General features: G+C 32.3%; 1 protein-coding gene across 1 annotated transcript in view; it reads right to left on the reverse strand.

Annotated features, from left to right (window-relative positions):
• Positions 1-17,575, reverse strand: part of LOC129950419 (uncharacterized) — a 144,650-nt gene that overhangs the window by 61,082 nt on the left and 65,993 nt on the right. Inside the window, exon 9 of the mRNA XM_056062361.1 lies at positions 17,212-17,378. Coding sequence (XP_055918336.1) covers positions 17,212-17,378 — 167 coding nt within the window. The remainder of the gene's footprint in view (positions 1-17,211; positions 17,379-17,575) is intronic.

The following is a 17,575-nucleotide window of genomic DNA, read 5'->3' on the forward strand; positions in this document are numbered from 1 at the left end:
ATTATAACCCTTTCTATTCCATTAAGAGCATTGCGGAGGGCTTCAAAGTTATAGGAACATGAACTAACTTATTTCATTAGTTATAGTTTTCTCGTCATTCTTCAAGCACCTATACCTTCTCCTTCATCTTCCTCTCTTCTCTATTCACTATAAACGACTTAGCTATGGTCTTGTGATGGTAAATTTTCTGAAGAAAAGGGTTAATTAAGATGACGTCAAGCCACAGTACAGCAGAAAGATTGATTAAGCGTTTGTTAATTAGTCCTGTATTAAGTTCAATTTGTTTTGAAAAGAAAAACAACAAATTGAAGTAAATTCCATGTTAAGCCGCATTCATTTTAAGCAATTTTTCGCTTTATTTAACCCAAGCCAAAAAGGAAATGAGGGAGAAAATATAAAGAAAATAGAAAAGAAAGTAGGTTAGGTACGTAGCGTATAATGGTTATGTGTAATTCCTTAAAGATGATGATGGAAAATGTTATTTTTTCTTACAAAACCAAAGATATTATCCTTTAAATTGAATTTCCGTTCAAATGATATTTTTATTTATGATCGAATTGCACCTAATGAAATATAGGGAGAGAACGAATGAAAATGGAAACATTTTCCTTGTCCTTAATTTTTTTTCTTGTTCAACTTGGAAAAAGGAAATAATACACAACATAAATGATATGTAATGGAAGGAAGATAAAATAAATCTAGGATAAATTGAATTTCCCGAAATCTATTCGATGCTATGCTTAAGTATGTTTTTCAGTTTGTTTGTATTCTTTGAAAATTTGGCAATTTTGTGTTTCATAATAATTTTTGGATTCTGTAAGTAAAGTAGAACAAGATAAGGGATATTAGAAACAAAACTCGAAACAAAAGTTATCAAATTTTATCAATAAAGTTTTAGTTCCGATTTCAAAGTAAATTCTTTGTAATGTTTATTTTCGATGTGTATGTTTTTATACTAACTAAAGGCAGAATCACAGGAAATGATTAAACACAATTCGGAGATTGTATCACAAATTTTTATATGAAACATATTTAGATATGAAGAAGAGAAGTTTTATCCAACTTCCATTTTTTGTTTGATTTATGGTACATGTATTTGAAAACTTAACAAGAAACATTTACGCTTCAAAAAACTTAAAAAATGGTTAATTTTCAGTTACTGGGCGATACTTTTCTTCGTTGGCATTTTTGCTACCAAGTTGTTAAATAAATACATGAATACAGCTTTTGAATTTGACTTATTTTTCTGTACTTCTGTTTTAATAGTCCAGTAACTATACATATGTGTACATCAGACCATACATTAAATTGGAATGTTGGCCCAATTAATAATTTGAGTTTTCGACCTCGAGCGAAGAACACTAGATGTCCAAATATTACAAAAATGTGGAAATACTTAGTTTTTTTCAGGTATTGCCGAGTTTAACCCTTATGTACTAATTTCTAAATGAATTTTCTTCATTTTGAAATTTGGTTTAAATTTCAATACCTGACAAAGACTTAGGGTTTTCGCGGTTATCTACACTAATATTATGTAAAAAGGAAAGATTTTTATTTTTGTATGTAATGAATAAACTCAAAAAGTAATGGACCGATTTTAATAATTCGTTTTTAATTGGAAAGCTACATTATTAATTAGTAACATAGGCTATATTTAGAACTAGATTACTATAGAAATCTTTAGAAATTCCTATTAAAACTAACCGAAAGTTCAAAAAATTATCCATAAAATGTCTTTCATCGCATACGTTGCGAAGAGTATTAATGATAAAAAAAATTTACGACAACATTATAGCATATAAACAGTGATTTTTTAAGAGCTTGAAAACTTTAAAAAAAAAAAAAAAACTCATAAAATTTGCAAAATCTCATCGATTCTTTATTTGAAACGTTAGATTGGTCCATGACATTTACTTTTTGAAGATAATTTCATTTAAATGTTGACCGCGGCTGCGTCTTAGGTGGTCCATTCGGAAAGTCCAATTTTGGGTAACTTTTGCGAGCATTTCGGCCGGAATAGCCCGAATTTCTTCGGAAATGTTGTCTTCCAAAGCTGGAATAGTTTCTGGCTTATTTGTGTAGACTTTAGACTTGACGTAGCCCCACAAAAAATAGTCTAAAGGCGTCAAATCGCATGATCTTGGTGGCCAACTTACCGGTCCATTCCTTGAGATGAATTGTTCTCCGAAGTTTTCCCGGATTTTCTGCCAACTTTTCTAGGGCCCATTCACTGAAAATTCGACGTTGTGGCAGATCGTTCGGCTTCAGTTCTTGCACGAGCTGTATTTTATACGGTTTTACACCAAGATCTTTGCGTAAAATCTTCCATGTGGTCGAATAACACAAACCCAATTGCTGCGAACGGCAACGAATCGACATTTCACGGTCTTCAGCAACACTCTCAGAAACAGACGCCATATTCTCTTCTGTACGCACTGTACGCATTCGTGTGGTTGTTTTAATGTCCAATAAAGTAAACTGAGTGCGAAACTTGGTCACAATAGCATTAATTGTTTGCTCACTTGGTCGATTATGTAGACCATAAATCGGACGTAAAGCGCGAAACACATTTCGAACCGAACACTGATTTTGGTAATAAAATTCAATGATTTGCAAGCGTTGCTCGTTAGTAAATCTATTCATGATGAAATGTCAAAGCATATTGAGCATCTTTCTCTTTGACACCATGTCTGAAATCCAGCGTGATCTGTCAAATACTAATGCATGAAAATCCTAACCTCAAAAAAATCACCCTTTATATCAATACCTACAAAAAACTTCGCTAGATCATGTGTCTTACTATTGTAGTTACGTCACTTTAACTACTTTTTTACATTTAACAAATTGATATGAATGCCCATCAAAATAAGAACGTCTTATCTATACCATTTATAAATTTGTATCCAAATAAATAATTTATTATTCAAGACTGTCTCAATACGTGATGAATACTTTTTGAATTATTGAAACCGGACATTTCATTCAAAAGATATCATGGATTGCACCATTATGAACTATGTAGCCGCAGGCTCCTTACGCAGTGGACGCAAGCGACATTAAATATTTAGTTTTTTCTAACACATTTTTATGTTTCACTTAAAAAGTTTTTTTTTTCAGAGCTTCTTAGTTTTAGTATTAGGAATCACGCTTTTTCATAATATTTTCATTGAACTTGAATGATTTCTTTTTTATTATTATAATTATTATTAGTTTATATTCTTAATTTCTCTGATTTAAAATAAATATCCTTCATAGCAATATGCCTAGAAGAAGAAGGTAGCAGCTATCTTAACAAGCGAGAGAAGCAAAAGTTCGTCGTATTGGAGAGTCTTTTTCTGAAAATGCAGATCGTCTGGAAAGTATAAGAGTGTACGCGTCGCAATCGCGAGCCAGAGAATCTAGCGTCAAACGTTCATTTCGTCTAGCAAAACAAAATGCAGGATCGTCCCAGCTATAGGAACGACAGTCAAGTGCTGAGAGCTCTCAGCGAATTACTGAAAATAGGGCTAGGAACTAGAATGTAGCACTGATAGTTCACTTCGTCTTGCGGAGCAAAATGCGAGGTCAGTAAGAAATTTTCATTGGCTCTGTTAGAGGGCGATATTGTCACCCAGAAACGAATCCGTAAATGAGATAAACAACATTTTTATTGAAAAATTACCAGGTGATTTTAAATGTTACAAGTCTGTTGACACCATGTGCAACATCGAAGATACAGTGCATTACCCACAGGAATTTAAAATTCCTTCAATCCTGCTGGCTTGCCACCTCATGAATTAAAATTAAAGAAAGGTACACCTGTTATGCTTTTAAGAAACGTAAGACCTCCCAATATGTGTTATGGTACAAGACTATTGATCAAGGAATTAAGAGATAATGTATCTATCATTATGGGTCCCGCGGCCGGTCAGCTCGCACATATTCCGCAGATCCCGATGATACCAACTGATTCGCCCATATCTTTTTAAAAGGTTTCTGTACCCTTTAAAAATATTCTTTGCAATAACAATAAATAAATCCCAGCGACAAACTTTTTCCATAGTTGGTATCGACTTAAGGAAAGAGTGCTTTTCCCACTGGCAATTATATGTGACACTTTCTCGAGTAAGATCTCCTGAAAATCATTACGTTTTGTTGCCACCTACAAATACCACAGCCAACGTAGTGTACAGGGAGGCTTTAAGATAAGCATACAATTTTTTTAACTTTTTTTTAACTTAAATATCTATACCTATATTTATGTATACCCGTGCGAAGCCGGGACGGGCCGCTAGTGTTATATAAAAATATGCGTTCAGAACTCGAGGTTGAAAATTTGGAATATTTATAAAACCAACGTCATAAACATCTAAAGGAAAAAATTGGATCTACCGCCTGTAAATCAATCTGGGACTTTCTGTCAAGCGAAAAAACTAAAAAATAGTATATTGGATTTTAATTGTTTCCAATTTTTTTCAAAAACTATAAAATATTTAGCTTTTTGATGTTTAATCAATAAATTGTTAAGGACATGAACTGAAAAAAATAGTATTCCATTATGTACAAAAATTGAAAAAAAAAAAAATGATTTCTTTGTTCAAATAATGTTTGTAGTGTTTTTAACTTTGAAGTTAAAAATAATTTTTTCTGATACCATAGAAATAAGCAAACATTTTAAAAAAGTTTCTTAAAGAATGAATTTATGGCTTTTTAACTTCGCATAGGAAGTTTTGTAATAGGTCCGATTTTTCAAATTGAAAATTTTGACATTTCTCGACGTTTCAAGGTCCCTAGAGTCGAAATAAAAGATTTTTATAAATATGTCTGTGCGTGCGTGTGTACGTACGTTCGTACGTCCGTTTTTTCGCCATCCATAGCTCAAGAACCAGAAATGATATCGATTTCAAATAAATGTTATACGGATAATAAGGCAGAAAGAGCTCTCAAGAAAATTGCGTGGGTGGTTTTTTTACCATAGCAGTTTGAAAAAAAAAGGTGAACATTTTGGTTAACACTAAATATCTTACGAATTAAAAACGCTTAAATTGTATACAATATATTGTAACGTGATATCAAAGAATTATTTTTTTTTTAAACTCTATTTAACGGTTTTTTTTATAAATCAAAAAACTGAAAAAAAAAATTTGCACCTACAAAATTTTACGACTAAAATATGATTTCATCTCCAAAAAAATTTTGTGCAACGAAGAATAATGTTTTTGACATCTGATAAAATTTTGAGAAAAATCGAATTGACAGTTTTTTTTATAAAAAAATAAAAATCTAAAAAAAAACATTACTCAAAGTTGTTAAAAATTGAATATCGATTTAAATATCTTTTTAAAAACTTGAAATTTAGGCTTCAAACTTATTTAGTCTTATAAAAAAATATTGTTCTTAACATTCTAAAAAATTTTGAGAAAAATCGAATTAACAGTTTTTTTACAAAAAATAAAAACCAAAACAAAATTTAATAAAAGTTGGTAAAAATTGATTTTCGACTCAAATATCTTTTCAAAAATTTGAAATATTGGCTTCAAACTTATTTTATTTCACAGAAAATATTGTTTTCGATATTCAGTAATTTTTATATAAAAATCCAACAGTCAGTTTTTTTTTCATAAAAAAATAAAATCTACAAAAAATAGTGCGCAAATTTGGTATAAAATACATACAGACAAACTTTTAAACAAGACAAATCGACAGACGGGATGGGAAGTTATCAGTGTGGGTCGCATCCCAGCCTCATTTTTTATTTTTAGGCTTAGGTGGTCTGGGTAATTCTCCATTTTTAAATTCTAGTTTCAAAATGTGCCTATTCAAAATTATTCTTATGAGAAATGTCAACTTTTCAAAACTCTGTATATAATATAGACCTTTCCAATAAGAAATTTCATTTTGAATGGCCCGCTATTTATGCAGATGTCCTTATATTATCTTTTGAAGACACATTTAAAGTGTTAAAATTCACTAGTATTGTGACAATTTTGCAAGCTCCTGATAACGTTTTTTCTCGAGGAGGGGCTTTCAATCGACCACTCAAATCTAATTGCTTAATAGTTAAACTTAGCATTTCGAATGCATTACTTTTTTTGCCAAAATATTAAAGAGTAAATGTATGTATTTAAAAAAAGAAAAACAAAAAAGAAAACAACATTTTCAAAAACATGATTGTATACCCATTCATAACTAATCTACAAACAAAAAGTAAGCTCTTTGTCGTAATAAAACCTTCAAATCCAATTTATGGTTATACATAAACTTATTCGAGAATATTATTTATACATATGTATGTATATAGAAAATGTATCTCGAATCGAATGCTCCTTGACAAGGCAAACTTCTTTGAATAACTTCATAAATTCCATAAATTGCATAAACTGGTGCTCCATTTGAGACAGCGAAAATAATGCCGAAGCAATAAAATAGCTGCAGTTCCTTAACCAAAATATAAATTGAGACAAATTTATATTTCACCCTCGCTGTGTGTCTTGTTTTGGCAAAACAAAAAAAAAAACACCCTTAGGGTTCCCCAAAAAAGCTAAACTTGCAACATCAGACAGCAGAACGAGTCCCTGTTGTGCATAAACATTATATATAGCTACATTTTACAATATTTTATTTTTTTTTATTTCAGGGAAAACAAGAACCAAATTTCCCTACAATTTGTTTTTATTTTTGTGCATGTGGGAAAAATTCAGTGTCTCAATTTTTACCAAATAAAAGTAACATACTTTCCCAGTGAAAGGGTTACAAAAGAAAGAACAATTGAATGTGAATATATTCCTTTTCATGGAATAAGTTAAAATTGGATAACTCAATTTTTGTATGAGTTTTTTTTTTTTATTTTTTTAAGACCAAAACAAACTATAAGGCGCGACAAGGTTTTGTTTTTTTTTTTCTGATATGCGGTTTCTAGACATAAAAATGCAATTTGGTTTTAGTGGTGCGGTGCTGAGAAACAAATTCAAATATCAAATTTCGTGATGTGATGTGGCGAATACGATTTTGTTTCGTATAAATATTTTATTGACTAAACATTACCTTCATAAAGAAACGACATTTCGAAAGTAATGAAGTTTTATTCATAACTAATGTCACCGTCACGAGATCTTTGATACTTTTAACACAATGTTAAGGCTACTAAAAGGTTAGTCTAAGAGATTTTCCAGCTTAAAATCTGTCCATACAAAGCTGACCCATTTTTGAGCCTTATTTTAAAACAAGACTTTATTTTAAGAACTTCGAAAAGTATAAACATATATCTGCAAATAGGTAGAAACGGCAGTTATTTGCTGCCCTCTATTTGATATTCATTTAGCCCTGGAAAGAGAGGTTTTGAAACTAGAGTCATGTCTAGAGCCATTTTGTCGCGTTCAAAAAGGATAACATGTTCCTGATCTTCATTTCGGAAAGATCAATGAAATAAGGAATTCCCCTGCGAAGGATTGTATTCTTAAGCTTGACCATCTTTTGAAACTTAACAATTGTCACCCTTTTTCAAATGTTTTTCCTTATATTAGAGGGTTTTTAATAAGGGCGGGCAGATGTTGAAATGTAATAAGACAACCTGTTTGTGAGGTATTAACAACATTATTTTTATGTTTGAAAGGCTCCTGTATGCCATTAAGTGTGAAATATGGACCCGAGGACTCCAATATGTTATGTTCACCTTCAAGGCATCGGTCGATTGTGGTTTATTTACATGGATCTGCTACTACAAGAAATCCCACAGAAAAAAGTCTAGCGGGCTAAAATTGCATAACCTTTGTGGCCAATTCACATCACCCCTGCGAGAGATAACCTTACCCTCAAATCATTCATACAAAATGTCAAATGTTGTGTTGCACGTAGCGCCGTCCTGCTGGAACCACATATCGTCTAGGTCCATATGGTCCAATTTGGGCCACAAGAAATCAGTTATCATCGTTGTGTAGCTCTCACTCTTGACGGAGACCGCCTCACTAACGTCGTTTTCAAAAATGTATGGACCAATTACGTCACTGGCCCAGAATCCACACCAAATAGTAACTTTTTGAGGAAATGTTGTTTCTTAACACAGCCACTCATCCAAAAATGAGCCTCGTCAACAAAGATGATTTTTTGGCCAAAATTGGGGTTCTCTTCCAAACGATCCGAAGCCCAGGCAGTAAAAAAATGGCGCTGTCTATGGTCGTTGGTTCTTGTACTGGTAAAGACACAAGTGTCGACACAAAATTCGCCAAGTTGAAGTCTGCTAAATGCCGAGTTTTTGTGGATGGCGAGTAATAGAGTGCCTTGGGTTCTGTTGTAAAATTTGCGGTGTTTTCGGGCGATCTTGCGTTTCTTGGACGAAAGAATGTTGGCTGTTGTTTACAATAAACGTTTAAGAGTCGACTGTAAAGGGTCACCACGTCTACCGTAAAAGAGGTGCAATGCGCGCTACGTTTGCGTTAACGAACAGTCATTTTGATAATAAAGTTTTATGATTTGAAGGTGCTGTTCAAAAGTGTAACTTTTCATGTTGATATGGAATAAGCAACTGAATAAAAAACAAAAGATTTTACAGATGTAACAAAACAAAATGGCAGCCACGGGCACCAAAATCTACCCGCGCCAATTGAAAAAACCCTTTAAGTAGACAAACATATTTTATAGGCTTCCTAAAAAATACTTTCTTCAATGCTTAAATGTCTCTTTTCGCGTTCCTAAATTATTTATAAATTACGTGTAACGATGTTTGTTCGCTATGGACTCCTAAACTACTTAACCGATTTTAATTAAACTTGTAAACCGTGTGAAGTTTTATCAAAATTGAAAGATTGGATAGGAAAGTACAATTAACTATTAGCTCTAAATGATAGATGGATTGAATTTTTAATAGCTCAATTATCGGGCTATTTTGGCAGCCAAAAATGTTGATGTTCTTGAAATTAACTTTCAAATAAATTACAACAGATGTTACCAGGCGATCTGATATCATTGAAATCAATCGAAACTGTTGTTAATGGAAATGGCAGTGTAATTTTTCCAATTGAATTTTTAATTCACTAGATATGGTTAGGTTAGGTTATAGTGGCTGTCCAAGATGCAAACGGACACACTTAGGCCAGTTTAATGGCCCATTGTGATACCACATGAATCTTGAGGCTTCCTCCTAAGCTCAATGGAACCAGCTTGAGTCCCTTACGGAACGTGAGAGGCTGATTATACCGATATGATTCAGATCGTTAAAGAAGAATTCTCCTAGGTAACTCTTGCGTTTTCGAGCTAGAGCAGGGCATGTGCAGAGAAGATGAAGAACCATTTCTTCCTCTTCCTCGTCTATACAGCTTCTGCAAAAGTCATTTGAGAATACGCCTAGTTTTGTGTCGTGCTTTCCTATTCCGGTTATGACACCTATTATCGAGCTTATATGCGATCTGCTTAGAGAGAGCAAGCATACCTTGAACGTAGGAGGATGGGCTGTACTGTACCGTTCCTGGTGAGTTCATCTGCCTTACAGTTACCTGGAATGTCTCTACGGCCCGGCACCCAGCAAAGGTAAATATTAAACTGTTGCGCCATCTCCATGAGAGATGATCGACAGTTATGGACTGTTATAGAGTTTGTAGAGACAGAGTCCAGAGATTTGATAACGGCTTGGCTATCAGATAAAATACGGATATCAGGTGTTGATATCACGTTTTCTTTGAGCCAAGACAAGACTTCTTTTATCGCCAAAAGTTGCGCCTGGAACACGCTACAAAGATTGGGAAGACGGAATGAGAGACTTAATTTCAGTCGTTCAGAGTACACATCTCCACCAACCCCTTCCTTTGTTTTTGAGCCATCTGTGTAAAAATGGATTGACTCATCCTCCAAGAATGTCCTATCCTCCCAAAAAGATCTGCGAGGTATAGAAATCTGGAAGTTTCTGTCGAATTGCAGTTGGGGGATGGTGTATTCTGTGTGCTTTGGAATTGATTCTAAATACCTTAAAATGACGGAGTGTTCAATGTTGTTGTTAGTCCACTGCGACAAAGCTTTGAGGCGAATAGCAGAGCTTGCAGCTATTTGTTTGCTAAATATGTCAAAAGGCGTTAGGTAGAGCCAGGTGTCCAGTGCCGCAGACGGGGTCGTGCGAAGCGATCCGCTCATACATAGGCAAGCCGAACGTTGGACTTTATTAAGCTTATCCCTGTTTATACCTATCTCTAAAGCAGTCCACCATACCGCTACACCGTACGTTAAAATCGGTCTGATTACCGATGTGTATAGCCAATGCGTGATTCTGGGTTGTAAACCATATTTATTACCAATAGCTTTTTTGCAAGAAAAGAGAGCTACAGTAGCTTTTTTGACTCTTTCCTGTACGTTGCGTTTCCAATTTAGTTTTTTGTCTAAGACAAGACCTAGATTATTAGCCTCGTCTGAGAATTTTAATTGGATTCCTTTAATATAGGGAGGGCTGTCAAATGGAATTTTGTATCTTTTCTAAAAAATAATACCAGATCGGTTTTGTATGGGTTAACACCCAGTCCACACCGATCAGCCCAAAGTATTAGTCTGTCCAAGGCATTTTGTAAGAGTTCTTTTAGGATGCTAAGATGCTTTCCTGAAACTGCTATAGCAACGTCATCCTCATGGGATATCACTCTGAAACCCACTGCATCCAGACTTCTTAGGATTTCATTCACCACTGGGTTCCAGAGGAGAGGGGATAGAACACCACCTTGCGGTGTCCCTCTACTAACGAATCGTCTACTAGAAGAGTTGCCCAGTTTTGAGTTATTTATTCTGCTAGTAAGCATTAAATGAATTAACTCCGGAAGCGAACTCTCTACATTTAGAGATATTAGTGCAGATGTGATTGCAGATGTGTCCACGTTGTTAAAGGCACCTTCGATGTCAAGGAAAGCAACCATAGTGAACTCTTTATGATGGAGGGAATATTCGATGGTGCGTACTAAAGTGTGTAACGCTGTTTCCACCGATTAACATTTACAGTAGGCATGTTGAGACGAAGACAACTTTAACTTCTCTCCATGCCGAGGGAACATGGACCAGGTAAAGACAGCTAGTAAAAATTGCCTCAAGGATTGGTGGAATTATATTAGAAGTCTTCTAGATATACCTCAAATGGCAATTATGCAACGTTAAAGACGTTTCCGTCTTCGTTCGTAAATAATAAATTCATTGTAATAAGGGGTTACGGTATTAGCAAATTAGTCATGAAGGTCGCCATGTTTTTTAGAAATGGCATCTTGGTAAAAAAATTTCCCTACCATTCCTCTTAAATAATTTACAACAATGTAATATGACAAACAACTTTAACCACAGCAACGTGTGGCCGAGTGCCTAGTTTATTAAAAATTCGTACCGAATATCCGAAACTAATAAAAACATTTAAAATAAAAAAAAACAAACCTGCTTAAATAAATGCACTAACAACTTACTTCCTTTTTCGAAAACAAAGTATTGTAACACATTTCATTTCCGATTTCCTTTCATACATTTTTTTCGATACACAAACCTACGTATAAACCTGGTTAACGAATCAAAGTTTCACTTCTAAGTCCATCTAATATATTTAAATGAATTTACGTACATAGGTGGTCTAACTATAATTGTGTTGTTAGCATAAATTTATTCCATCGCATCGCCATCAAGCATTTCATTCCGGAAATTAACTAATTTCCTAAACTAATTAATTTTATTAAAATATAAAATCGTGGCAAAATATGTATAAACACATACATATATAAAAATGCAAATTTAGTTTGTACTAGTTTTTCCTCATTTTCCTTTCCCTTTCTCTTTCTATCTTTGTTTTGTTTTTATAATTTTTGTGTGTTTCAAATGTAAAACCACAAATCGATAAGAAAACGAATATGCAAATTTCGCATTCGTGATATATTCGTTTTTCATTTGTAACTGTAACTGAGTGAGTGGGTGAAAAGGCGAAGGCGAAGGGTGAAATAATGCAATTCCACCGAAACCCCATTCTGATTTAATTTAACAGTTACACACAAACACACTTAAATTATTTTGCCTACACTTACAAAATAGAACTTATAACTGAATATTAATAGGGAGGCAACTTAGTACAAAATACAAACTATACGTTTTCCTTCACAAGTAGGAAAACGTATAGTTCCTTGGAAAATGTTAACGATCAGTTGTTATGTCCTTAAGGAATTTCGAAAACAATTTGAATTGTTGGTTGTTGTGTCACGCAGTGATTTATAATGTTTACACATAGTTAATTTGCCGATTACTCCACCATGCCTATAGCACTACACCCACACCAACCCACCATATTGGTACCTCCCGTTCCATTTCGTAAGTATACATTCCAAAGAATAACTCAAGGGTAAATATAGTCATGTGTCCCGTTTTACTGGTGGTGATGTATTTCTTTATATCGTGTGTAGAAATATTCTATATTCAGTTTATATATTATCATGATACGAGGATATTTTAAGATGCCTTGAAGGGAAGCTTGAATTCCATGTCATATAAATTAATATTCTTTTTTCCTTGTCAATCGGATAATAACTTTTATTTTGTGCTTTCTGTCCTTAGGTTCTACGCATATAACACATAAATCGAATAAACTATTAAAAATTATATGTTTCATGACGCACAAGCCTGATACCCAGAAGTTAGAAGGTTTACTGGAACTTTCAATCATAAGCCATCGAAGATTGATTTGTCAAAAAAAGAAGTAAGTATATTATTAATTTCTTTGTTTAATGATATTTCACAAAAAATTAGTGCTTGCACTCGAGGGAGTTGAGGTTTTGAGTACTTATATTTTTTGAAATCAAACAAATTAGAAGTTGAAAGTTGCGGACGTTAACAAAAAAGTTTCACACTAGCTGGATAATTTCAGTTTAAGATGCTTTTTTAATGCATAAAGTTGTGGAGTTGTGGATAATTATAACATTTTTCTTAAAAATATTTATTTTATAAATTATTAATGAATGTACACTTATTTTTATGCAAAAATTGAATGAGACTGGAACTACACTGATAACTTTTCATTTGTACCATGGACAAATTTTTATACCTGATATTTTTTAGTAATATGACAAATAATTGTCATTTAAAGAAATTGAAAATGTATGATTTACAAAATAGAATTTAAACTTATCTTCTGTAAGGGTTTTTAAAATGTTAAACCAAATAAGGTGATATTTTTTGAAGTTTTTTATTTTAGTAAAAAAATGCAAACACTTAAAATGATTACGTTTAATAAGTCAATACTTTTAGAAGTTCTCAAGAATTTCTTTTCAAATATTTTCTTTGTTAACTTCCCATAGGAAATTTTGACATTTCTCGACGTTTCAAGGTCCCTAGAGTCGATATAAAAGATTTTTAAAAAGATATCTGTGCGTGCGTGTGCACGTACGTTCCCACGTCCGTACGTCCGTACGTATGTCCGTATGATCGCGACTTTTTTTTTTCGTCGTCCATAGCTCAAGAACCAGAAGAGATATGGACTTCAAATAACTTTTGTTATACAGATAATAATGCCGAAAGATGCAGAAGAGGCTCTCAAGTGAATTGTGTTTGTGGTTTTTTACCATAGCAGTTTAAAAAAAAGGTGAACATTTTGGATAACCCTAAATATCTTACGAACCAAAAACGATAGAGACTTGAATTAAATTTTATATTACATATTGTAACGTGATACCAAATCAGTATATTTTTGGAAAAAAATCCAATCAACGGTTTTTTATAAACCAACAAAAACTAAAAATAAAGTTTGTCACATCGAAAATTAAACGAATACAAAATGATTTTATCTCCAAAACAGTTTTGTGCAACGAAAAAAAAAACGTTTTTAACATTTGGTAACTTTTTGAGAAATATCGAATTGAAAGTATTTTTTGTAAAAAATAAGAACATAACTACTCAAAGTTGGTAAAAATTGGAAAAAAAAAGATAGAATTGGAAGTTTTCTTTTACAAAAAATGAAAAAAAGAGCAAAAAAAATTAATAAAAGTTGGTAAAAATTGATTTTCGACTCAAATATCTTTTCAAAACTTTGAGACATTGGCTTAAAGCTAATTTTTTCTTTAAAAAAGTATTGTTTTCAACATTAAGCAAAATTTTGAGAAAAACCGAATTGACAGTTTTTTTACAAAAAAATAAGAACCTAACAAAAAAACAATACTAAAACTTGGTAAACTCTTACTTCTGACTCAAATAGCTTTTCAAAAATTAGAAACATTGTTTTAAAACTTTTTTTTTCATTGCACAGAAAATATTGTTTTCGAAATTCAGTATTTTTTTTTTGTAAAAAAATCTAAAATCTACAAAAAATATTACGAAAATTTGGTAAAAATTGACGTTCGGTTATTGTCATCTCTCAAATTAATTTCATTCATCTATTTATTGGTAAAAATTTGTTTTCAAATAAAAATCTATTCAACAAAACTAGTATTTGATCAGGACACTATTTCACTAAAATTTTTAGGTGAAGAGTCTATAGATTTGTCTACATGTCTGATGAATCCGTATTTTATGACAAATTTGTCATTGTATAATCTTGAAATATATAACAATCGAAAAACGATGACATTTTGAACACAACCTTAGCATTATGTTTCAATTTTCATTGTTAATCGATTTTTTTTTTTTGATCTTAGAAGGAACAGAACGGTGGCACTATTTAAATTTTGCAAAATCGTGTTTTATTACTAAAAATTGAAATACAAATCAAAAGTTTTCAAGTCAACAAAATTTCAAAAAAAGTGTTTTAAAACGTTTCTTTAAATTTTACATAAGATAATTATCGATTCGCAATCGTTATTTATGCTTTGTTTAAAATTCTGAGGATACCGGTGACGTATTACACGGAGACCCAACTGAGAGTTGTGATCACCTTCACTCTTACTTAAAAATACATCTTTTAACATTTAAAGTCTTTTCACTGTTCATACTGAATTTCCTGATTCAATAGTCAATTAAATATGTAAATTTTGTATTTCATAAAAGAATTGTAAGCTTAAATTGTCAGCAATTGTGGAAAAATTCCTAAAAATGTCCTTATAAAACGAAAATATAACAAATGTGGAGTATTTGAATACAATTCTACAAAGTCATAAAATTGTTTATGGAAAACAAATAAAAAATATTTTCAAGTTATAAATTAACAAATTGTAACCTCTCCCCTGTTGCAATTGTAAATGTATTTTATTGTTGTACAACTGGCACTGTCTGTTAAGCTCAATATGTTAAGGTGCCTATTTAATTTAAAGTATCCCAGAAGTCTTTGAAACGCTCCAAATTATCATTCCCAAGTAGAATTTGAGACCTGCATCATTTCAGGAAGATCTTTCTTAATTTCTTAATTCATTTTGACTCTTTACCTTTTTTTATAGTGTTCTTAAATACGTTTTCATAGTTTTTCATAGTTAGGTTTTGTCGACTACTTTTGCCCAAGGAGCCTTCTTCTTCATTTCCCAGAATTCTGATATAGCCAGCTATCCAAATATCTATGACATAATATTTTTTTTATTAAAGGGCATAAAATGCGTCAATGCAATCCCACACTATTTTTAATATAATAGAGTAGGAAGTAAGTGAATTTAGTGCAGCTTGACCATATGACATAATAGTTTCGCTCGAAATGTTTAGTGCATTTTGAAATAGCAATATTCCTGAATAATACTAATAATTTCAAAAATTCCTGCACCAATGTACCACCTGATGGCATTTGCTTTAATACTGTAGTTGGTAGCTTCTTTAACCCACTCGTTTTTGCAGCTTTACTTCGTAGTAGCATTTCTCTCAAAGTCAGACAATTTTATCATGCCGCCCTTTGGATGTCGAAAATATAACAGATTTTGAAATACTGAAACCAATACATTCCACAGTTCGAATTCCTACTTTTGCGAATCTCAAAATTGCTCCTTTTACCACAGGAGGAGATAGATGAAGCATATCTTCTACATCAATTTCTCAGTGTTTTGGTAAATGTATGTCTCCATATGCAATGTACAGAGGCTTTGAACTTCTTCTAGTGTTTTTCCAGATGTTTTTAATTCGGTTCAACTATGCCATGCGACCGCGCCCGCCATAGGTACTGATGGATCTTACCATCATCTCAGCATATATGGTTTGAATGATATGAGCTTGGTGGTGTTTCAAATTATACACTAAAAATGGTCCATATGAGTAATAAGATGCAGCTAGCCAATTTAATAAATAAGACTTACATAAATCTATTCTAGAAAAGGATTACATTAATTTACCTTTAAAATTAAAGAACCAAAATTCGTGGATTTTATTAATAAGAAAATAAAAATACTTTTTTTCACAACAATCTCAAGGATTTATCAGTCATTTCTCTTTCTTTGCTTTCTTATTAAATTAATTATAGGAATGCTCAAATAGTTTCGTGATCGCATAAAAATGTATTTGTTGATACTTAAACTGATATTATATTAAAATACTCACAATATTTTTATATTCCATATCATTTTTGTACAAATTCTCATACAATTCCTTTTATTACTATAATTTTCATGATACGTGTATAAAAATGAATCATTGTTCTTTATTCAAATTTATTCCATTTTGATAAGTTGCTATTAACCAGACTTATACTCAAAGAAATTATTTGAATTGATTTCATTGCCTTCAACTATAACAAATCAAAATGAAACATCAAATAAATTTCATTTATTAAACCTCAATGCATATAAACAAGAATATTAAACCACATTTGCGTAAATAATGTTAAAGATACTCACTCTCTAAAAAAACTATTACGAGCCTAACTATTGTTCAAGAAGACTCATATTAAATTCATAGAAAATTTGATTCGATAAAACCAAACAAAAAGAAAAACTGTAACAAAAACCTACTTACTGATATGTCGCATGTGAAGAAGGATAACACTATTTATGGTTTTTATTTTCTGTACTAAAAAAGGTACATTATTTTATTAGACTTGTTATGCAAAGCAGCCCCAAAAACCCAACCAAGGAGAATAAAAATAAAATCGAACATCGAACAAATACCAATAAAAATGTCCTGCGATATGTCCTTAAACGCGATTATCCTTTTTGTTCGAAATATTTATTCTGAACATTATTTTTCTGTTATCGTATTCATATGTGGTTACTGGAGACAATATACAAAGGTTTTTATTACAAGTAATAACAATATGCCCCATGGCAAGGCAAGGGGTGGCTGGCACCGCTCTTATGCATAATCAAATAAAATCAAAAAAAAAAAAGAAAATATCAAACTCACCTGTACTCGAACTTCAGGTAAATTCACTTTCATGGCTAATTCTTCGCGGGAATAGACGTCAGGGTAGTGAGACTTCTCGAACGCTCGTTCCAACTCGTGCAGTTGATAGGTGGTAAAGGTCGTTCGATTTCTGCGGTGTTTCTTCTTCGAACAGGAGTCATCTTGAGCTTGGGGAAAGAAAAACGAAAAAGAAGGACATACAAAATATTTCCAGATTAATATTTTTTTATATATTAATTCATATTTATATGTCAAAACTTTACGTCTATAACTACCTTCCTACGAAAGAACAGTGCTACCGTTTTCGGAGGAAATTAGTATGAACATCAAAGTAGAAGAATTTGCTTTTCTCTGTTCTTTTAAT

Source organism: Eupeodes corollae, chromosome 3 (genome assembly GCF_945859685.1).
Source record: "Eupeodes corollae chromosome 3, idEupCoro1.1, whole genome shotgun sequence".
NCBI lineage: Eukaryota > Metazoa > Arthropoda > Insecta > Diptera > Syrphidae > Eupeodes > Eupeodes corollae.